Raw genomic sequence first — 22576 nt, 5'->3', positions numbered from 1 at the left:
ACAAAGAGACTGTAGAGCACCCTGGGACTGAAACCATCAATCAGGTTTTGGCAGCTTGGTGTTGAAAGGGTCAGTCTAGGTTTCCACCACAAAAATCTCCTGATGTGAAATAATAAACAAAATAAAACGCACAAACAACTGAGTGTAAACTTTATTCCTTTTTTTTGTCTGTATGCATGATTTGTGCAGATAAAGGGAGTGCCTCATGTGCAGCTCAGCTTTTCCACGATGGATCATACAGGTCTGTCAGCTCAGCGCAAGAAGTAAACAAACTGTCACAACAGAGCAGCCTCGCCTCATTTATTAACCAGCTGTTTTTGCGTTTTGTCATTTTCTTACAAAAATCATTATCCTTTTTTTATTATTTTAAGACTACAACAACACACTATAGACAGTACATACGGTATTCCATAATATTTGACTTCTTTGATTAGTCTGGTATTTATACACTGCTTTTCAGGCGTCAGGACATGAGTTTCCCTGCATTTCTCCTCGGCCCGTCTTCTTGTTGGGAGTTTTCATCACCATTTTCTGTTAGTCAGGTGAGAAATTATCATACATCACTTAGTTTTCTGACATAACATTAGTAATACTTGATATATTTGAGTGTAACATGGAAATTGTGCTCCTGTTTGCAGCATTATAGTTTGGCAGCACATGCAGACTACAGCATATAGCAGTTTTTTTTTTATTTATTATTATTATTATTATTATTATTAATCCTTTGTCTTCCTCAAACACCGGAGTATCGTGAAGCTCTGAGAGTCAAGGTGATCAGAATCAACCGCTCTGACCCAGGGGAAAAAAAAGGGGGTTGCAGCTGCATGGGAGGTGTGACATATCCCTCAAAGGCTTTAGAGGCTACACACACACACACACGCACACACACACGCACACATACATACATACATACTTACATACACACACACACACACAGTACTGTAACCTCAGAAACAAATCAGTTTGAAAACAATGCGTACCTGTTGTGAAAGGACAAAAAAAACAACTATTGCACAGTAACTGTCTAATAAGACAATTGTAGAATAAAACAAGAACAAATGGGCCCATTCTCCTCTATGTATATAAGGCTGTAACAGTGCTTCAGGAGGGAGGGGAAGCCCCCACCGCCGCCACCGCTCCTCGGTAACAAAGTCTCTTCCTCATCAGTGCTGAAAACAGGAATAAAACAAAGAAAAGCCTCTCTATGTGGCACCCGACAAAATGGTTTGGCATCGCTAGTGTTCAGCACGTTAATGTCTGGAGAGGTGATGTCATAACGTCATGCTGTGATGCAGTTAAGTCCAAATGCAGAAAAGGAGAGGAGGAGTCCATCGATACCATCCTTCTGTATGGACCGGGAGGAAAAAAACAACAAGGTGGGGAGTTTTTCTATTGCAGTTTCAATGAAGTACATGTGTGAAGTTTCAGTTTTGCTAGCTGAGACCCAGAGCAGCACGGTTCAGTGTGAATCAGGTCCGAGTGTGTGAGTGTGTGTGTGTGTGTGTGTGTGGGGGGGGGGGGTGGGGGGGGGTGACGACATGGTTCAGTCCTCTACATGTTGAAGCCGTAGGCGGGTGGGACAGGGTAGCCCGCAGCGGTAGCAGGGTAGCCGTAGCCTGCGTAGGTCGGTTGGGGAGCCACCGGAGCAGGGGCCGCGGTCAACATCAGCTGCTGGCCTAAAAACACACATAAAACACACAAAAAAAAGGGTTACAAACAAAACATTTGTACTTTCACAAATACAGCCACTTCTTTTTTCAATGCATAGCACTTGCTCTAACTGAAAGTTGTTCATTTTAATAAGTACTTCCTTAAAATTGTCTCAAGCGTTTACAAAATACCAAAATATTAAAAGACTTTATATAAACACTTAAGTGGAGCTCCTCCATCTCCTAAATGTTAATTAGACTTGCCATTTTTTACCTTTTATAAAAGGGGCCTAATTTATTAAGATTCTTACACTCTTTAGGACTTTTTTTAGCCCTTAATTTAGACTTACAGACAGGGAGCAAAGCCTGAAGGCTATTTGTATCTCCTGACCTCTATTGCATACCTCTTAATAACACCCCGACTTACAAAATCCTTCATATCACAAGAGGCACATGATAGACTTTGGGGTTGTGGAGCTACAAATTGTCTTTGCTTTGCTTCCTGTCTGTAAGGCTAAATTGGGAGGTTAGAAAAAGCATGTCAGAAGCAATTTGTGCATCAGAACATTTCATGAATGACTCCCTAAAGTGAATAAGTGGGAGGAGAACAGCATCTGTAAATTGAGGTGCATTACACTCAAGAGCAGCATCAGCGCAGGGGCTTACATTCCTGCTTCCATCATTGATGACAAACTCACCTTTCAATGCTTTACAGTAATGGTTTGCACTGTAAAAGCTTTTCACACAAACACATACAAACACTCATTCATCCTACAGAAGTGAGGGGTCCGTGCTCATCATTAGCATGTTAGCCTTCTCGAGTTTACCTTGACTTCTGACTATGTTGTTGTCGCTGGTTGACACCATAATGTTCTGAACTGTCATGCTAAGCTAGTCAAACTTCCATCAGGGGCTGACAGGACACTCATTATTTCATTGTTATTACTTTTTGATGTTTTTGCTGGAAGCTCATTGATGCAGGGCTGCTAAGTCCGCGTTTCATGTTTTTTTTTCTTGTTGCACGTTAAGTTGCAGATTTACAGTTTCATCTGGCTGTTCCTTGTCATCCTGTTATGACCAAACCACCATATAACTGCCCTTTACCAGTATTAGTCCAGTTGAATGACAGAACATTGGCATATCTGGACCGGTAAAAATATCTGTTGGATGAAACTGGTGTGAAAAGTCACTGTAAGTGACAGTAGAGATGATTTGAGGTGACTACAGCCCAGGTAGTTTGCTTATCCCAGACATTTGCTAGCAAGACTGTCTAATGTGCAACAGATTTACCCAAATATGAAAGATGATTCATAAAATCTGGTGACACCAATTTGATAACACCAGTTGTTCCATCGACTAAAAGGCGTAAACAACAGATTTGTCTCATCAGAGCAGTATAAATCCGGCAATGATGGATGTCAACAGCAACAGCAATTCAAACACCAGCGAGATAAATAGCGCCGATCACATCCTGCAGATGTTCATTTCCTCCTATCTAGACACCAGAAGCATCCGTCCTCGGGTAGGACGTGATGTTCCAGAACCTACCAAACACCATTGGCTGAGGTTCTGTCACCTCCTCTTCAGTTTTCCTTTGGCTTTCTGCCTCCTCCAGTTTGTCCACCTGAGGGCAGCAAAGAGCGGACACGCAATTAAAGATCTTTCCCTCTTTTTTCGTAGTTATATACACAATCTAAAATTCAAGTTGTGAATTCCAAAATATGTCATAAAACAAGGATGTTATGTTGTGTTGTGGGGGAAATTCTTTTTAGCTATAATGCAAGACAGATACCTATAATCTTGACTTTTTCAGTGACAACTTCTGATTTGATTTACAGTAACTAGGCATGAGTTCTAATGCTACTGATAAAAATCTATGCTTATGTTTTACTTTTCTATCCAACAAATAAGCAGCATTAATCTCACTGGCTGACACAGCAGATATGCACACTAAAACACATCACTCTTCATGATGCAGCTACATTGAAGTTACCTATGAGGAGAGGCCATGCAGCTTGAGTGAGAATTCTTAATATTTCAGGAACAGATGTTAAAGTAAAAGTCTATGCGCAACTAAAGGGACAGTTCACCCAAATCACACAGCGAAGATTTTCTGCTCTGGTATCCAGCCGTGAAGGTATTCTTATCAATCATTAAAAAAAACCAAAAAACACAAAAAAAACAACTTCATGGCTGGATGCCAAAAGGAATCGGAGGAAAAAAAAACTTGGGAGTGATTTAGATGAACTTACCCTTAAAAGCAGAATTAGAGGAGGATAAAAGGTTAAAGAACATTGTGTATTAAGAGAAAGAGAAGCCATTTATGTCAATATGCTGCTGCTACACCTCCACTCTGGTATCAACAGTTTAAACAGCTTCCACATGCATCTCATTCACTGCGGTGAGGGGGCAGATTTACACTGATTTCTATCGATTGTTTCCTGGAGTAAGATCAAGCGACAGATAGAAAGCAGAGAGGTTAAGCTCATCCTTGCCAGGCAGCGCGGCATGGTGACTTGGAGCCAGTTTTTTGATCTCGGCGAGTACAAAGAAATGTCAAAGCTAAAGAGGGAAAGGTTTCTGATGTAAGTGCAGGTCAATTAAAAACTGTTGTTTGCAACATATTTAAGTGCTGAAATAATTTGAAATTAAAAATAAAGTCTTGAGTAATGCGAGGACAAAACTAAACCACCACCTGCAAGTCATGACAACTGAAGATTTGTGCTGCCTGCTAGGTTAACTACTGGGTGAGGGACATGAACAAATTTATAGTAAGACCTTTTTTTTCCTTATTCTATTAAATATAAAGAGACCATATTTTGCTTCCTGAGTAGCTGCACTAACTAATTTGACCAGTGATTTATTGTTTGGTCTCTAGAAAATGACCTGTTCAGCTGAAATGATAAAAATAAAAGATAGAACAGAAAGAAGGGAGGACACTCAAAATATTTGGAGTTAGTGTCTGTAACGCTGCACAGTTCAATACTTCTGACTACAACCTGTTAACATGGAGATGCATCTAACAAGGCTGGAGATGCATCTAACAAGGCTGGAGCCGCCCACCCCAATCATTGCTGGATTATATCATATCAATCTGATAAAACACATCTCGGTGAAGTTTTATTTAAAAAAAAAAAAATCCACACAGCACTAGATGCATCCCCATAAAAGAAGAGTTAGAGAGGTGAGAGGTGTGTTAGGCCAGGACAGGCTGGTTCTGGTCCTGAAGAACGGTGTGCAGGCTTCAGTTCTCAAAATCAACACCCAATTTAAAAGAATGGGGAATCAAATGATCCAAAATAAGGTTTATACCCCTTCTTACCCCCTGGAAACAGGACAAACGGGAGTCAGAGGAGCTCAACGGCAAGATAGGGACCAGAGAAAAGCTCTATCACTGATGGAGAGTTACCCAAAAGAAAGCTGATTTATACCCCCCTGCTTGCTGATCTTTTTTTTTAAAGGTCTTGGCCATCGTGTAAACCGTCTTCCTGTGGTTCACACCTGGACCAAGACATCTCATACTCCAGGGTTTGAATCCACCCAACAAACAAGACAGCTGTGAACGCATCCTGAGTCACAGGTTTAGTGGTGGTGGTGGTGGTGGTGGTGGTGGTGTGTGTGTGTGTGTGTGTGGGGGGGGGGGGGGGGCACTTCATTGCTGCACAGAGCACAAAGGGCAAATTTGTAGGAACCACACAGGAACAGACAATACTTGAGTGAGTAGGTGTAAACTTATTTTAACTCCACATCACATTCGTGCTTCTTGTGTTGCTTCTGGGAATCAATAAGACAGGAGTTATCAGTGAAAACTGCAACTTGTTTCCACTGAGTTGTTTCTCCTCAACTACCTTGAACCTCCCTCTGAGAATCCACGCCAGGAAGACTATTAAGTTTTCCAAGGAGGATAATAGAGAATCTGTTTCCAGAAGATAAACTGAGAAATAAAAAGGAAAAATAGTGTTGGTGCTGAAGTGGAACAAAAGCCTAAACACAAAATCCCAGGTCTCCAGGACCAGAACTAGCTGGGCCATACTCAGTCTACAGTCCATGCTAGGTTCCTACATCAGAAACCTGAGAGATAAGTCACAACAAAAAAACAGACACAACACATAAGAGAAATAAAAAGAGGGCCAGAGACCATCACCTTCGCCGCATACTCATCAACCTGGAAAGAAACCCAAAGAGATGACCTCAAGTGACCTCTCGTGTCTGCAGGTCATCATTTTGAAGAAATTGGGAAGACTGTTTGTTTTAGAGGGTGTTCAACATCACTTTAAGACTTTTGTATTCTCATCGAATGATGGACATCATATGAAAAGCTTTGTCAATACAATGGCTGTTTTTTCCGATACCTCCATTTGAACATTAGACACAAACATGACACACTATAGTCCACTTTTCACCATCTGAGAAAAATAAACACATTTTAGTAGAAATTTTAAATACAATAAAACAGGGATTGCACCTTCAAAAATATATTTCTGCTTAGCAAACCAAGAGATTCGATTGAATTTCAGAAGAAATATAAAAGCAAGAAGTAAAATTGAACAAGAAACTTAAAGCTAAACTGCAGAACTAACCTTCGTGAGGTACTCTCTCATGACCTGGATGAAATACGGCATGGCGAAGTCCATGATGTTGTGCCTCCAGGCCAGCTCCAGCACCACGTCAGGGTGCAGCAGGTCATAGGAGGCAAACAGGCAGGCAGCAAAGCATTCCTTCCTTCCTTCCTCCAGGAACCACTGAAGCAAAGTCTCTGCCAGCTCAGCATCCTTAGATTCTGCAGCGTACAGCATGGCATCCTGGGAGAGCCAGAGAATGCAATTACTAGAATGGAGCCCTGGATTGAGACGAGACATACTGGTCCTGTATTAGGTTGCTGACCATGTGTCTGTATCTAGATGATGTTCCTCTTCTGCTGTCGTGTATTTTCTTTAGAGTTTATTTTCTTACCTTGTAGAGTTTGTCCTTCTTGCAGAGCTCGACACTCTGTCTCCAGCGGTTGTTGCCTTTGTACAGGTATGCAGCGATACGTCTAAACTCGATCAGTTCGTGTTTCTCTAACCTCTGTGCCAGGCCAATAGTGTCAAAGTTGTCATAAGCATCGATGGATGCTCTCAGGCCCTGTAGAAAATACACACAAAAGAAAAATGCTAAAAACTTATCCTGTATATTTGTTCTAAATGGAACTCAGCAGTGCCGCCTAGTGACCACAGCAGCTGGGTCCACACAGCAGCTGCTATTTTGTCTAGACTCTACTACTCAGGGAGATTGACTCGAATGTGACCCTTTTTTAATCCTCACCCAGCATTTACAGAGCAATATTAGCATTCAATTGGAGTCAAGTGTACATCTATTGGTGAATGTAAATGAATTTAAGTTCACTCAATATTAACCGTGTCGGATTGCCTTAAAGTGGCAGGTGAGTACTTAAAACTTTTTCAATGAAACAGACACTTGCTACAGAGGAAAATGACCCTTACTGCTCTTCCTCTTGAACAAATCTGCATAAGCAAGTTTTTTTCATCAGTGTAAACCTACAAAAAAAAAAAAATCCTTTCCCATTATGGAATGGTGAGTAGACAAGCTACTTTTTTTGTCAAGTGAATCACGCAATTGCACTGTCACAAATGCATCAGCGAACAGGGGAAACATGGTAGAAAGCAGCATGGAGGACAGTGACTGTGTTTCTGTCATTATTTTATATCGTATCCTTCTGTCTGTTTTGAAAACTTCATTTTGCCGACTGAATGATGTTGGTGCACTGCTTGAAAGCAGACGGTTGAACTTGTGACTAAAGTGACAAAAGGTCAAACGAGTTACTGATGTCGTTGCATTGGCGTTGTAAGTTGTCGAGAAGCTCTGATCGCCTGTTGTATGGCGGTTAAGGCAAATTACAGCATTGACACAGGGACTGTTTTGACATGAGTGCTGAGCCGATAAATACACTTGTCTACTGTAGTCATTTCAACTGGGAGTGAATGGTGATTAAAATGTTTAACATGGTAGACCAGTGGTAATGGGTCTTAATAGTGGAATATTGGTGATATTTCTCTGTAGGTTCAGTCCTGACATTAAACAGTGCCATTCGATATACGGTTACAGTGACAATACTGATTAAATCCACTCTAAGATCAGTAACAGAGGGGCAGAGCGACCTGGTAGTCCTCCTCCTCCGTCAGCAGGTTGTTGAGAGCTTCGTTGACAGACTTGTTGTTGTGATTCTGGACGGACCTCAGGTAAGGCTTGACCAACTTCAGCTGGTTCACCTGGTGGAGCAAAACAATGCCGAACTTGTCAAAAGTGTTTGATGCTGCATAGCAGAGAAAAACAAGAGAGGGTGTCATTCATAGTTTGACCTGATTACCTTGGAGAAATAGCTGACAGCTCTGCTGTGATCCAACCGTGGAGACAGAATAGTCAGCAAGTCGTTCAGGAGGAGGGGCTTGTACTCCAGGTAGAAGGAAAGAGATTTATAGTACAACTCTACATTGGCAACCTGTCAAGACAAAGAGCACGCATGAAGATCCTAAAATATCCAGATTATTGGAACTACTACGACACCACACCACAGTTTACCTTAGCGATGATGTCTTTGAAAAGCCCTTCTTTCCATGCATCGGTCGGATGAGACATCATTGTGAGGACAGCGTTGTCGTACTCCTCATATTTATCGTAAAGGAAAACCAGCTCTGCCCATAAGTGAGACTGCTCTGCTGCACGAAGGACCTGATAAGCAGACAACAGAAAACACGGAATTTAATACATTTTTTCAGTTCAGTGACTGAAAAATTGGTAAATCAGAGTTACATAAATGACATCATTCAGTCCGCCTCTCAGTTTAGTCTTTTCATAGAACCCTGGATTTATTATATCATGGGGATCTAAGAAAAACTCTTGAAAACCACACTGTCAGACAAGCTACCTTTGGGATGTTGACTCTGGACCAAAAGAGCTCCAGGTGCTCTCGCATCTTCTGGGGCTTGAACTTGGAGTAGAGGATGGCGAGTTCAGTGAACATGCCCATGTGAGCTCGCTCCAGACCCAGTGCAGCCTCCAGCAGAGCAATGAGCTCCTCAAAGTACCCTCGGTCCTGGTAGTAGCTGATCAGATCCTCCAGCTCGTCTGCATGGATCACTATGTGAAGACCACAGATTTGTGCCAGACGAAACTCCTCGCCGTCCACACATGCGAAACACACCTGATAGACAGGAAGGAGAGGAGAGAAACCCCGCCGAGACAGGGAAACACCCGACATAGCATCAGTTATACAAGACTATAAAGTATGATATCTTGTAGTTGCAGAGGTGCAGTCAAAGACTGGAATAACCTTCCTTACCCTTCCTTCAATTACTTTGTTTCTGGATTCCTTCCCAAGATCATTAGAATGTTATGCTATCAGCTGAGCTACCCTAATATTGCTATTTCATATAAAACTTCAAAGTTCCAGAGTCATTTAGTTTCTTACTCTTAAACAATAAAAAGACAGTAAAATTCCCCCAAACTATCTGTTAACCACATTAAATACATTTTCACCTGTTCCACTCCTTTCATTCAGAATGGATGAGGTCAAATTTGACTTTCACTGCCTCAGGAACTAAAAGATGTCGAAACCCTTAGTAAATAAATTCCCGTTCCTTTTAGTGAGGTGTCTGAGTTACGTTTATTTTCTTTTTTTTCTAGAAGTCTGGTAAATTCTAAAAACCTGTGAGTTACTTTCCTTTGTTTTGGGATTACTGTCAGAGAAAGTTTCACACTATACCCAACCTGATGTATTAAGTTCATTTACTTACAGTAGCTAGGGAATGCCGGTACAAGCAGTCTGAGGTTAGAAGTGCTTTAAAAGTCTCGTATTTAAAAAATAAAAATCCTCAATGGGGGATGTTGTGGTGCAGAGATGAGGGTGCAGGCCAGACTCTGGTGGGTCAGTTACCTCCTTCCACGTCCGTGTGCTGTTGGCTTTCCTGGCACTGTCCACAGCTGCCTGGTACTCTCCCAGGTTGACTAGTGTAGATGCAAGTCGAGCAAAGTTGGACACATTGTTGTACAGGAGCTTGGCTGCTTCATACATGCCCTCTTCATAACATCTATCGCCCACCTGGAGGAGAGAGAGAATGACAAAAGTGGGCGTGCAACTATCTGGCAAAGAACAACAGCTACATAATCCTCTTACCGCTTCAGCTGAGATGCTTTTCTTACCTGCTGTATGTGAGCATTGTTGGGCCCACTGACAAACTCTTCCAACTCAGCCAGACGGTTTGTCTTAGCTAAAGCAAAGATCAGCTCCGTCTCAACGTAAGACTCCCTTGCTTTCTTTCGAGCCATCTGGAGGAATTTCACCAAATCTTCCCAGTTATCTGCAAAACACAAGCGTCACCTTAAAGAACAATGCTGATCTCGTCCATTGAACCCTGAGCTGGGCAGACTTAGGCTGAAAATCAAAAAGCTTACTGTTCTTGCTGGCTGCATTGACCACTTCCATGTACGCGGAGGGATCAACAGCTTTAATATAGGAATCAATGGCCTCCTTGACCAGGTCTCTTTGCAGCTGAGCTCTGGCTAACTGGCTCCACACCGCAGGCTCATTACAGCGCTCAGCAAACTCATAGGCCCGGTCTAAGTTGCCTATGTGCTCTATCAGTACCTGGAGAGAGGAGAGCGAACAGTGGCATTATGTGATTTGATATAGAGAATACAACAGCTGGATCAGAAATGAGCTGGCAAAATATCACATCCATTTTGACTAATTCATCATAGAAAAAATAAAAAGGAGAAACAATTTACTACTGCTGCTGCATAATGTTTCTTTCAAAAAGTGAAAAAGATCTAAGAATCAAAATGCTAATTCTTCTAGATTAGAGAATCTTTAAATCTCACACAGACATCAAACTCATAGATTTCATAACATAAAAGTCTCAATATGAGCAGCACTCTGAGGAGTACTCCCCTGTCTCAGAAGTCCTTGTTGCTGAGATATGTACACTGAGCTATGGAGTGCCTACTATGTACCTGTATGGCTGAAGTGTTGACATCAAACTTCTTGAAAATAGCAAAAGCTTCTTCAAAAAGCTCATTACTGATGGCAATATTAGCGATGTCTGGCGCGTCGTAGTTGTCTAGCCTATTGATATATTCCATCACACGGGTGCGGTCTGCCTTGATGGCGGTCAAAATCAGCAGGTTCTGAAGGTTTCTTGGAAAATTAACGGAGCAGAGTGATTATTAAACGGGATAACAAGTGGGGTTGGATTATCATAATGTAAGAATTAAGTCTGCTTTACCTGTGTTCGCTGAAAACTGAGTTATCAAGTACAATCTTCTCCAGCAGTTCAATCAACTCATTGGGAAGATCTGCTGTCATGAAAGCCTTGACGGTGACAGACACCTCCTCGGGGTCCTGCGTCTCTGACAGAGCTGTTTGTACCACCTGATGTTAAAATAAAAGGAGGAATTAAACAAAAGTAAAGATCGATAACTACAAGCCTATCTCAATCTACTGCAACTGTGGAGAAATCTGACCTGGTCAATGAGCTGCCTCCTGTACGGGTTGTTTTCCTCCAACACGTTTGCCCAGAGTTCTGGATCTTTCCGCCGTACCAAATATCGAGCCTCACTCTTGAATAATGAGTTTTCATTGCACACCTATAACACCACAAATATACATATTACGATTGGTTAAATGTTATTAATTATGATCAGGGATTGGATAAAATATTTATACTTAATATATCACAATTCCCCTTCTCGTGATACATCATTATATGTATTTTTTATTCATGTATGTGTATCAAAAAAACAATAAGCTAAGGCTGCACTTTAATGTAAATATTTTTTTGGTTGTCAAATTATGAAAAAGTAATATCAATAATAAAGTAATTCAAATTGTCTTATAAAATACTGTGCAATGTGTTGGAATGTACTTATGCAATGGTCATATGAAATACAAACTTTGATGAGCTCCAGGTCACACTGTCCTCTCTCATAGGCCACACACGCCAGGTGGGGGTCTCTCTTCTCGCAGTAGCGTCCCACCACAGCACTGTCATAGAATGGGTTCTCCTTCAGGAAACGCTCAGGTGTATTGTTGCTGTCGATATAGATCTTGGCAAGAGCATTGTGAGTGGCCGGCTCCTCGCAGCCCTCGTGGATACGTGACTCCAACCATGGCAACAGAAGTTTTAATCTGGGAGGAAACATTTTAATATATGTCAGCTGCATAAATACCATTTGGAAATATTAAAAAAAAAACAAGTTTGTAGGTGACGTAAACCTGTTGATTCACTACGTTTTTTGAATGCAATGCCCAGTCACACAACTAGATGGCATGATATGCATTGGCACCAAAAAGGCTTTGCAATACAAACAGTAAGGAGAGGAAAAGCGAATTAGTAAACTACAGTGAGAAAACAGGCCCTCTGGAAGAACCAGCAGGAAAACACAAAAGACTGCATATCTTCCCTTATTTGCTTATCAACATATTTAAAGGCATAGTTCACCCAAAAATGAAAATGCAGTCATCGGCTACTCACAGTGATGTCGATGAAAAGTTGGGTGAATGTTTTGTAGTCCACAAAGCACTAGAGGAGTTTTCGGAAAAGAAAAAAAAAAAAAATCACGGCTGCCAGGTTTTTAGCCTCACTAAAAAAAGATGGCGTCATGGCTGGGAGCTCCAGGCAACGGTGAGCAAGGAGACTAAAAACATTGCAGCAGAAAATGTACCGAATATTCCAATAATATGAGGGCGAGTAAGTAATAACTGAAGAGGACGTCAATATTTTTTGGGCCCATACTACAACTGACGCATATCAAAGCAGCTATGCAAGATGCAAAAGAATAGTTGAAGCTATTTCCTCACTTAATTCTTACCTGTTCCTCTTCTCTACCTCCTCCACAAGCTCATCGGTGGAAAACTGCCCTCTGACCACCATGATCAAGTTTTTAATCACATCCTCGGCACAGTCTACGTCCAACAGACCTCCTATCACCACTGGTAATCGACTGGGGTTCACCTGAAAAACAAAATATAAAAAAAAAGATGGCAACATTTACGAACCAAATGAATATTTGCTGAAGAAAATGAATCAGGGACAACTTTGAATCAATTGTTGCTGTAAATAATTCAGACACAAAACTGTCAGAATGTCCCTGCTTGTGATTTGCAAGTATTTGCAGTTTTTAGTGATGCAGCAACCTGAATATCGAGGTTTCTGTTGCGCCAAAAAATATAAATATTAATATCTAAGAATGTTTTAATGACCAGGAATGAGTTGAGAAATAATGAACAGCCCTTCTTACTTTCTGTACGTAGATTTCAATATATTTCTGTAGATTGTTGCGGTAGAGGTAGAGCACCAGGTCATGCACAAAATCAAAGCGATCACACACAATAATGAGGGGGAGTTGGTCTGTTAGCTTGGCTTCCTGCAAAGAAGAGAAACATTCCTTTGTGATTGAATTGTATGCAACATGTGATATAAGACATTTAAATTCTGACATCGAGCTATCCTGTTTTACCTTGAGGAAATTTTTAACCCTATCGGGATCGTAACAGTTGCTCTCTCGGCAGATTCTCTCCACTTCTTTGATTTGCCCAGTTTTGCAGGCTGCCTGGATGTACTTAAAGTGAACATCCGGTTCCTGACTGAAATTCACAATCGAACCAAGGAAGTAAAACAAGCCTTGAATGGAGACAGAAGAGGGAGAGACAGCACACAGGCTACATTTATTCATTTGGCAGTAAACACCCTTGGTAAAGCCAGCACAACACGTGGTGATGCTTTTTCTTCCCCCAAACCCCTTAGTAACACCTACCCTCATAACTCTTGAAGGATTCAAAGAGCTCCACTAATGCCTGAGTTCCCAGCTGTTCATGATACTTGGATGCAACCTGGACACAAAGCTGCAGGTTCTGTCTGATGTTAGCTGATAGCATGGCTCTTAAACACTCCAACGAATCTTCAACTGACAAAGAGCCAAAGAAGTTCACCAGCCACTGAAAAGAGGATCAGAAAAAGAAAGATGAGACTATGATACAGCAGACTGAGCGGGGAGGAGCAGAGGTAGAGACTTAAGAGGCAAATTCAACAAATCATCCAAAAAGAAAGAAGAGCCAACAGCTCCCGAGAGTGTGGTATTCACAAGCATGACCGCACCTCTACAGGCATACCTCAGGGTTGAGCAGATGTGTGTGCACCACGGCTCGTTTAATATCATACAGGTCGGTGTAGTGTTCGAGGGCTCTCTGCAGCAGACCCGCCTTCTCGCACAGCTGAGCAACGTGGGCACGGTCATAGTGTGTGAACATCTGGTTCCCCAGAATCGCATCTGCCACCTAAAAATAAAAAGTGTTCGCACACATGGTCACACAAATGATGGTTAATATTCGATCAGCAAGCAGCAATTTTTTGTATTGAGGACAGGGATTTTTGAGCGTTCACCTGAGGGGCATGTATGAGGTTCATCTCAAGCAGGCGTGTCTGGAGGTGTCCCTCAGCTGGGCGGTTGTTCTTTAAAGCATCCAACAGGAAGGAGGTACATTGTTGGATCAGGCTGCCCTCCATGAACACGTCCACAATCTACAATTATCAGCAGAAAAGGAGCCCAAAGTTAAGGGAGGTTCCTATAAACTGAGAGTGTGGCCAAAAGGAGGAGGGGGTCACTGACTCAGGGAATTCTCAGCATTGTTGGCACATCTGGAATAACACAGATGACGGCTCCCACACTGGCTACTTTGTGTGTTAGCACACGTGTGATGGTAAATGTGCAGATATATTTCAAAAGCAGGGCATGCGTGTGTGTGATTCTGTGTGTGTGTGTGTGTGTGTGTGTGTGTGTGTGTGCGTGTCCATTACCTGGTTGATGTTGGCCAGCGGCTCCTCATCCTGGACCAGCATCTGGGCAAACTGCAGTCCCTGGTCTGGATTGACCCGCATCACATTCCTTAACAAAAACACCCAGTCTGGGGTGTAGCCAACCTACAGAGGGACAGAAAATTAAGGCACGCTTCGCCAATGAAACACTTTTAATTACACACAAAACATACAGATACAGTAGATAGCCCTAATTTATAGCTTACAAGAGAAACACTAAGCGGTAGCGAGTAGTGCATCTTAAATAAGTATGTTGTGTACAATTACCCGGCAAACTCTGAAAGAGAACCATGAAGTCTTGAGAGCATTCATGCCAGATGTCTTTTGCTGCAGTGTCCCCTCACCTTTGACCTCATGGACCACCGAGAAGAATGAACTCCAGAACAGGGTGTTTTTTAAAAGTCCTGGGTCGATTTACTTCATGACTGTGTTATTAGTTTTTCATATAATCATTTGTATTACAGTTATTTATACTAAAAAAAAACAAACATCCACTAAGTTTTTGAAAAAAAAACAAACATGTATCCTCTATGTTTTTAAACCAATTACAGCTTGTTTGGAGTAAAGCTTACGCCACTGCTTTGTGAGAACATGTGTGCATTGCTGTGTAGCTTGGTGTGTGTGTGTGTGTGTGTGTGTGTGTGTGTGTGTGTGTGTGTGTGTGTGTGTGTGAGATTGAGTTAATTTATAACACTTTCCGTAACTTTCCAGGAGTCTCCGTATACAAGTTTCCTGTCTCCTGTAATCACTGACCCTAGAGATGTAAATCTGCTGCTGCTACACGAGTATTTCATATAAAGAAGAACAGCTTGCTTCCCACTTGAGGGAAGGGCGCTTAGACTTGGATATTGGATTTTTGTGTCATACTGAATCCCAGTTGTACTTTTCTTCATTGAGTGTGACTCCATCTTACCATGCAAGTGTTTTTTTCAACATTTTTTAGCTCTAGAAGTATCTGTTGGTTTGTCTGTAAAGGTGCACCAACCCTGTATCCATGAGTCTCCTACAGGCTGAAGTACCCCATACTGTAAGTACAACAGCAACCGACACGAAACACATTTCAATTTTGATCCACTTAGGAAACTCAGATTTTGTATATTCAGGAGAGGATTGACAGTGAATACAACTTTAGGAGGAAATAGCAGCAGAGTTATATTCTCTTCATTCTTCTCCCTCTCATCCATCACTCCAATGGACTTCTCCAAGTACCTTTTTAGCGTACAGGACTATCTTCTGGAACTGGCCAGTCTCAGCAAAGCACTGGATGACCTTGTTGGGGACGTTAGCTCTGAGGTACACACTCAGAGCAAGGGTTGGGTCAGAAGCCTTCACCAGGTCTCCCAGCTCCTCTGAACACTCCAGCTAAAACAGATAATTTTTGCTTAGAATTAATCTCAAGATCAGCCCAGCCTTGTCAAAGTTGCATTACCACTCTTCATCCGACAGTCCTACCTTGTCCTCCTTCAGCCACTTCTCCAGGAGCTGCTTGCGACCCTGCTGCAGGACAGGCCTGCACAGCTCCAGAGACTCAAACTTGTTGAGCTGGCCCTGGTCCAACAAAATACCAAAGTACTGCAAGAGTGGAGATGCCTGACCCGGCTGGGCTGGGACGCTCTGAAACTTACGGATGGTCTCTGCCGTCCGCAAGATACCCTAAAGAGAAGAAAGATGGTGAAGAATAAAACATTATGAATACTGTTTCTGCCTATGCACCTTATACATAAGATGTGCATATATTACACTACATTGCAGCAATAGAAGGACAAACCTTGGGTGCTGATGCAGCAACTTTTGCAGCCTCTGAATAACTTCCCTGGGCAAACATAGTGTTGAACTTTCTGCCAAAAAGCTCCTCGGCCCCTGCAAGGTTTGACCTCACAGCCATCCTTAAGGCCAGGTCTGGGTTCTGCAGAACGTTCGTGGCATAGTTGACAATGTTCTCCTCTTCGACACATACTGACAAGACCTACACGGAAAAGAATTGTCATCAGCTTTCGAGTTTTAAAGGTTGGAAAAGCAGTTCACCTTTCAATTCACATTCACCTTTAATATGGAGAGCAGACAAACTGCTCGAAAGCCAGGATTTGTGTCGTTCTTTCCTCACCTGTCCCTTCTTGTTGACCCCAATAATTCCTGAGCTAGCTTCATGAGGAGAAGTTACAAAGATGGTCTCCGCACTGATTCTGTTCATGTAGATACACACTCCAGACTCCAGGTCGTACAGGTGGATGTAACCGTACTTCGTGATCAAATATATTACACCGTGCTTACTACCAATCTGAGGAGAAAGGAAAGGGAGAATTTTACATTCACAAGTGACCCTTAATAGACTCTAAACTGACTTTACGGGCTCGTTACTTACCTGCATCGCTACAGGAAAGTCTGTCTGGGCCTCTGGAGGGAAGAATACATCTACTGCCTTCTTAGCAAATGGTTGGTTTCCAGCAGCTGGCTGACCAACTTCAATGATGTGCAGCTGCAAGAATTAAACAAAAGGATGAAAAAAGCTCCATGCATATCAATGGACATGATATAGTACAACCAACGTACACCAGAAAGCACAAGGTTTCTTCTCTCAAAGCCCCTGGTTCAGAGACTACATACTGTAATAAGATCATGGGTGAAATCCATGTGCTTCATCCAGATGCCCTCACCTTTCCCCCAGCCTGTGAGCGCACAGCAAAGCAGAAGAGGGTGGAGGCTTTGGCATTTCCCTCCACTTTGAACTCCCCGAATGCAGCAGCATGACCCTCGATGGGCTGAGACACTTTTCTCTCCACAGAATACAGCTGCATTGCTCCGACCACGCGATTTTGCTGCGGGACAAATAAATTTTACATGTTTTAGGTGCATCCCCCCGGATGCTAATGTAGCAGATGAGTGATCGGAAAATAAATAAACCTTTTTCTGTCTTCAAGAAATATGCAGTTTTCATACCTGAGCAGAAATCCCTATCAGCAGCAGCCACTTCTGTTGTTCGTCAGTTCTGTAGTTTATGATCTGACATCCTGCCAGACTGGCGTGCCGATCGAATACTTTACTTGGTTGGGAATCCCCCTCCATGCTCCAGTGATAGACAGCCGAATCAGTCACCAAGGCAACAGTGTTTACCGATATCCACTTCCAGAACGTCACCTCCTCTGTCATAGTGTGGGCCTTCATCTTACTCTTCATCTCAATGTTGAAGATCTGCAGCGTCTTGGCAGCTGGAGGAGGTGAACATACGGTGGGAAGATGTGAGACAAACAGGCAGCAGGAAGTCAATACTGAGTCCAGAGGCTGAGCTGAGCCAAAACAACGATTCAAATGAAAACAAACACAAAAAAAAAAAACAGCTGAGTAACATGATTCTTGCATTCACCTCGATAGTGATGCATGTTTCTTTTTCCAACAGTTGTAAAATGCTACAATTTTTTTATGCTCAATATGATTTTAGAGCGACCCTTTGCCCCAAATTGTATTGTCCCATCATCTTACTGAGCATGTAGATTTTCAGTTTCCAATGCAGCAATACAAAAGGAAACAAAAAAACAACTGCATTTCTAAACCTAAGATTAGTTTTTGCTTTAATTACTCAAGTTTAAAGATGCTTTGGGGAAGATATTAAATTACATTGAAATTAAATTTTATGACTAGAAGTGCACCCTGTGGAGCATAGACTTTTGCCAATGCTCAAGTCATAAGACAGATCTGCTTCACGTTACTGGCTTCCTCCATTCTAAAATCCTCCAACACGTTTTGTAAACAACTGACCCACCAGCTTTTGCATGAGTCTGCTCACATATGGACAGACAGCCAGAGCGAAAACATAACATTCTTGACAGATGTAGAGAATCGCCATCCAACTATCCTTCCAGAAACAATGTCCCAAGCACGCTGGATGATCCATAGACCAACGCTCTTGGCTGTTTTCACTGCCACAATGGATTATCCAGTGTCAGAGGGACAAGAGAGAAATGTGAAAAGAAATGTTGCAAGAAATTTTAATCTATTTGTCAAGAAACTACAAACTATCTGCAGCTAGTTTAAGTAGAGCAACAAGAGAAAGAGTGACTGTATTTTATCTGCCAGTTTACGGCGTTTCACGGCAGGAAGCTCCAGAGCCTAGTCTTAACTCAGAGGTAGCACTTGTGTGTCGGAGTCATAATATTTCAGCCATGGAATATTGCTGCTACATGTAACAGTCCCGTATATGACATCGCACAAATTCCATGAAACAGTGAAATTGCAGAGGAACAAACAGGGTGAAGTAATGCATGAACAAGCTCACAAGACACACACAGCGTCCCAGATCTTTTCTGTGTGTGATATCTGATGATGCATACCACACATAGACTACCAGCGAACAACAACAAGTCATGCTAACACATGTATAGTTCTCATAAAAGTACGAAAATGTGACAGCAAGTTATGCCGAGGCAATTGGCTTGCCTTTGTCTTTACAACAGTTGTCTGTGTTTTGATTGATTAGTGATCAAAATAGCTCTGCACACACGAGAAAGGTATTTTGGAGGCTTTTATGAGAGAGACATGGCTACTGGATCATCACAACAAGAGTGCCGGATGGGTAGACGGATAGAAAGCAACTCACCGTCTGAGAAATGACAGAAAGCAAGGGAGGAAAAAGGAAAAAAGTCAATCAAGTAAAGAATGAGAAGATAGAGCAGAGGAAGAGGGCAAACAGAGGCAATAATACCCTCTGTGGGAGGAAGAGAGAGAGAGAGAGAGAGAGAGAGAGAGAGAGAGACAGACAGACAGACAGACAGAGCGAGAGAGAGAGAGAGAGCGAGAGAGAAGCGAAGCATAATAAGGCAAATCACCCAGATCAGCACTGTTTTAGTGCTCAGAGGGCTCAATTCAGTGGCAGAAAATCAATTAGCAAAACTAATTTTGTGATTTTGTGCACTGAGGGAATAAAAGTGAGTGCACCTGACAGATTCACAGCAGTGTTCGCTTTGAAGCAGTTTTAGACAGCGTCCTTCATTTGCATGACGGGGGCATTCCCACAGTAATAATGGTAGATGAATCTGTTAAAACCGGAGCTATATAAACACATGCATCCTTCACTCTAGGATTATAAACAATTATAACCACAGCATTCGGTAAACAGTTTGTTTTTGTTCCTCAAAACAAGACATTGTGCTTCTTTTAACAAGCAATGGTGTGACTACCTGCATGTCTTAGCATACGGTGTCCTACCTTTCAAGGCGATGACCTTGCTGGCGGGGTTCATGATGGCACTGTCTGCAGAGATGGGTCTCCTGATTGGGTTGGTGGGATCAGACATGTCCACAATCACCACCTGATTCTGCTCGCCCACCTTTTCTCGGATACAGATGAACTTGTCAGACTCCATGGTCAGGTAGCTGAACCCAATGTTGGCCGGGTTCACCCCCAGGTTCTGCAACTGAAAAAAACAAAACAAAACAAAACAAAAAAACCTGACATGAAATGCATCGTCTTAACCGTTGACTCTTCAAAAAGCTAAGGAAGGTAAACTTAGGATAGCGCATCTTCTATATTACACTCCAAACCAATAGGGGGCAGCATATTACCTTAAAATTAACTCTATTGGACAAGACAAAGAAACTCTAACTTCCTTATCATGAACCAGAGGCCAAAACTCTGGTGATGTACACTCATTCACTCAAGGTCCAAGGCTTTTATAGTGACAGATACGTGCTTAAAATGAATTGGTTCTTGACCTTTCAAATTCAAGTTTGCCAAAAATATCTTGACTCAAGGTGCACTAGTGATACCTTCAGGGTTTTAATGCGTATCATGTGGGCTTCATCAGCAGTTCCATTTTGCTCAGTAAGTTGAGAGTAAAATAACAAATCAATAGAATAATGAAACAGATTCATATTCTTATTAAATATGAAGAAATTTACCGTATAAAGCTTAAACTGCCAGTCTGTGATAAACCAGTGGCAGATGCATTATGTAGTACATTAATAAAGACATAATGACTTTATGCAAGCTTAACTGGGCTTTATAATATTTACCACTATGTGTACTCTCCTTTTCCATGTGAATAGGTAACCTTGTATGACACATACAGTTTTAATGGCTAATTATCATTCAATCATTCAAAATTGCTCTATGCTGTGACAAGAGATTCCTACATTTGACATGAAAGTTCCACTCATCGAGATGTTAAAAATTCTCACTTGAACATTTTTGTCAGACTCCTGAGGAGTTTTGGATTTGTCACTATGTGGGAAATTAAAAATGGCAGCAGCTTGAAGGGGGAAAAGCAGCCAACCAAAAGGGTGTTTCTATTAAAATAACAGCGGTTCTGCTCCAATTTTCCAGGGAATTTCTTAAAAAGCAGTTTTCCAGACAGGAGGTCTCGTTGTACGCAGAGCCAGGGAACAAGCGTGGGCACACATAAGAAAACAGGACGTTAACTCAACAGAGCTTTATGTTACACTCTGAATATAGCTGCTGATAATCTCTTGACTGAGCTCGGTTGAATGACAGCTTCTCAAATAGAGATGCATAACTTCTTCTTAATAACATTGATAAAGTAGTGTTACTTTATTTCAGCCACACCTGCGATACAAGTAATCAGATGTAAAAGAGGTTTATTTACTTCTAGATGATCCCGAATTAACCAGGCATGAAGAGAATCCCCACCATACATCTGCATGTTGAGGTTTAATGATCAGTGAATCCACATCGTTATATTTACTTTCTAACCCCATGAGACGAATAACATCACGCTGAACTTCTGCTTTGTTGAATCACGGAGGATCAACAGGACACCACCTATCTTGATGGCAGCTGAGCAGAGATATTATTGCACACAAACTGTGAACATAACAGAGCAGAGCAAAACATGCACCCTCCCTCTGATGACTGAACTGACTGCATTATGCAGTCTGAGGCAAGCGGAAAGGAATCCTTACGCTCATCACAAGGACTGCACTATCTGGCGGTCGGCTGGTCGACCAGGATGGGCGATTGTGATTACTGAGTCATTTAAATCATGTCATCTAGAAAACAGGAAGAATATTACAGTCTGCAGCCGGGGTGGACAGCTGGGCTCCGGCAAGAAAACTCATCAATTAAATAACGATGTAAAATGAATCACATCCATTATCTTTTCATTCATTCCTAGTTAAATGTAAAGCTGCTCTAAAAGGGTCGTCTTTAGCGACACCACAGGAAATAATCCCCAAACTCTGCAGTTCCTCTGAGTTTTACAGAGATTCTGTTTGCTCAATTAGCTCATTGTTTTGGTTTTACAACTCAGATGCCCCACTCATCAATCCTCAAGTCTGTACCACGAAGAGAGTTCAACATATCTGGGATATATTTAGGCTTCCAAAAACTGCACATCCGTGCATAGATACATTATATCAAAGGGGTGGTTTTCAATTCCTTACATAACCTGATCTCATTGTGAGTGTCCACACATAAAATGGACAGTGGTTGGAAAAAGTGATATAGATATGAAAAAATCCAACGAACAATGAAGACGAAAAGCAGTTGCTGCAGCAAAAAAGACAGAGCACCACAGACTGACCACTGAAACTGTTGGGTTGGTTTGTTTGTTTTTGTAAATACTTTGGGGTTTTTATGTTTGTTAATGTTATTTTGTTAACCTTTATTTCCTTTTTCGTGCCACAGAGACACAAAACACGACATGACAAAAAAGTTCATCCAAAATTATTTGAATGACGTGTCATTTTTTGACCCAATGAAAAAAAAATCATTGTTATACATGGCAGATCAAGATACGTCCTGCTTTTGTACTTTCTATGCCATCATTAACTGAATGTCTTTGGTTTTGGACTTTTGAGAACAATTTGAAGATCTCAGACAATAACCACTCATTTTTCTAGAGTGTCAAAGATGAATCAAAAACTTAATTTGGAAGAGAAAGAGGTGACTTCAGACACATTTTCCCTTCTCTTCTTTGGTAAAGCCGTCAACCCTCTCACTGAGCCCGACCACAGTGGGCAGATGACTAGAGTGCCAGATCATGGGGGAAGTGGAAGAGAAAGGCTTCTTGAAAAGGCCAAAGAGACGTCCTGGGGGAGGACTGGAGCC

The 22576-nt window shown here is 41.9% G+C and overlaps 1 protein-coding gene across 3 annotated transcripts in view; it reads right to left on the bottom strand.

Moving 5' to 3' along the window:
* Nucleotides 1–144: 144 nt before the first annotated feature.
* cltcl1 (clathrin, heavy chain-like 1) overlaps nucleotides 145–22576 on the bottom strand; it is a 27540-nt gene continuing 5108 nt past the window's right edge. Inside the window, exons 2-32 of one of the 3 annotated variants that reach the window (XM_086206596.1) lie at nucleotides 19718–19925; nucleotides 17456–17724; nucleotides 17173–17334; nucleotides 16881–16994; nucleotides 16623–16796; nucleotides 16287–16484; nucleotides 15971–16171; nucleotides 15728–15880; nucleotides 14501–14623; nucleotides 14087–14224; nucleotides 13816–13980; nucleotides 13461–13641; nucleotides 13164–13327; nucleotides 12945–13070; nucleotides 12516–12658; nucleotides 11598–11832; nucleotides 11169–11291; nucleotides 10931–11076; nucleotides 10659–10842; nucleotides 10101–10293; nucleotides 9849–10006; nucleotides 9583–9747; nucleotides 8575–8850; nucleotides 8229–8378; nucleotides 8017–8148; nucleotides 7808–7918; nucleotides 6603–6773; nucleotides 6230–6451; nucleotides 5788–5814; nucleotides 3198–3273; nucleotides 145–1676 (exon numbers count right to left, since the gene is read on the bottom strand). In XM_086206596.1, the coding sequence (XP_086062722.1) occupies nucleotides 1552–1676; nucleotides 3198–3273; nucleotides 5788–5814; nucleotides 6230–6451; nucleotides 6603–6773; nucleotides 7808–7918; nucleotides 8017–8148; nucleotides 8229–8378; nucleotides 8575–8850; nucleotides 9583–9747; nucleotides 9849–10006; nucleotides 10101–10293; nucleotides 10659–10842; nucleotides 10931–11076; nucleotides 11169–11291; nucleotides 11598–11832; nucleotides 12516–12658; nucleotides 12945–13070; nucleotides 13164–13327; nucleotides 13461–13641; nucleotides 13816–13980; nucleotides 14087–14224; nucleotides 14501–14623; nucleotides 15728–15880; nucleotides 15971–16171; nucleotides 16287–16484; nucleotides 16623–16796; nucleotides 16881–16994; nucleotides 17173–17334; nucleotides 17456–17724; nucleotides 19718–19925 (5013 nt within the window). In that variant the 3' untranslated portion in view covers nucleotides 145–1551. The remainder of the gene's footprint in view (nucleotides 1677–3197; nucleotides 3274–5787; nucleotides 5815–6229; nucleotides 6452–6602; nucleotides 6774–7807; nucleotides 7919–8016; nucleotides 8149–8228; nucleotides 8379–8574; nucleotides 8851–9582; nucleotides 9748–9848; nucleotides 10007–10100; nucleotides 10294–10658; nucleotides 10843–10930; nucleotides 11077–11168; nucleotides 11292–11597; nucleotides 11833–12515; nucleotides 12659–12944; nucleotides 13071–13163; nucleotides 13328–13460; nucleotides 13642–13815; nucleotides 13981–14086; nucleotides 14225–14500; nucleotides 14624–15727; nucleotides 15881–15970; nucleotides 16172–16286; nucleotides 16485–16622; nucleotides 16797–16880; nucleotides 16995–17172; nucleotides 17335–17455; nucleotides 17725–19717; nucleotides 19926–22576) is intronic. The other 2 variants (XM_086206597.1, XM_086206598.1) reach the window with 2 other exon arrangements.

Source organism: Aulostomus chinensis, chromosome 6 (genome assembly GCF_037954235.1).
Source record: "Aulostomus chinensis isolate RoL2024-O1b breed Wild chromosome 6, RoL_Achi_v1.0, whole genome shotgun sequence".
In the NCBI taxonomy this organism is placed as follows: Eukaryota; Metazoa; Chordata; class Actinopteri; order Syngnathiformes; family Aulostomidae; genus Aulostomus; species Aulostomus chinensis.
Note: the sequence above shows the minus strand (reverse complement) of the source record. Positions and strands in the feature narration are given on the sequence as shown.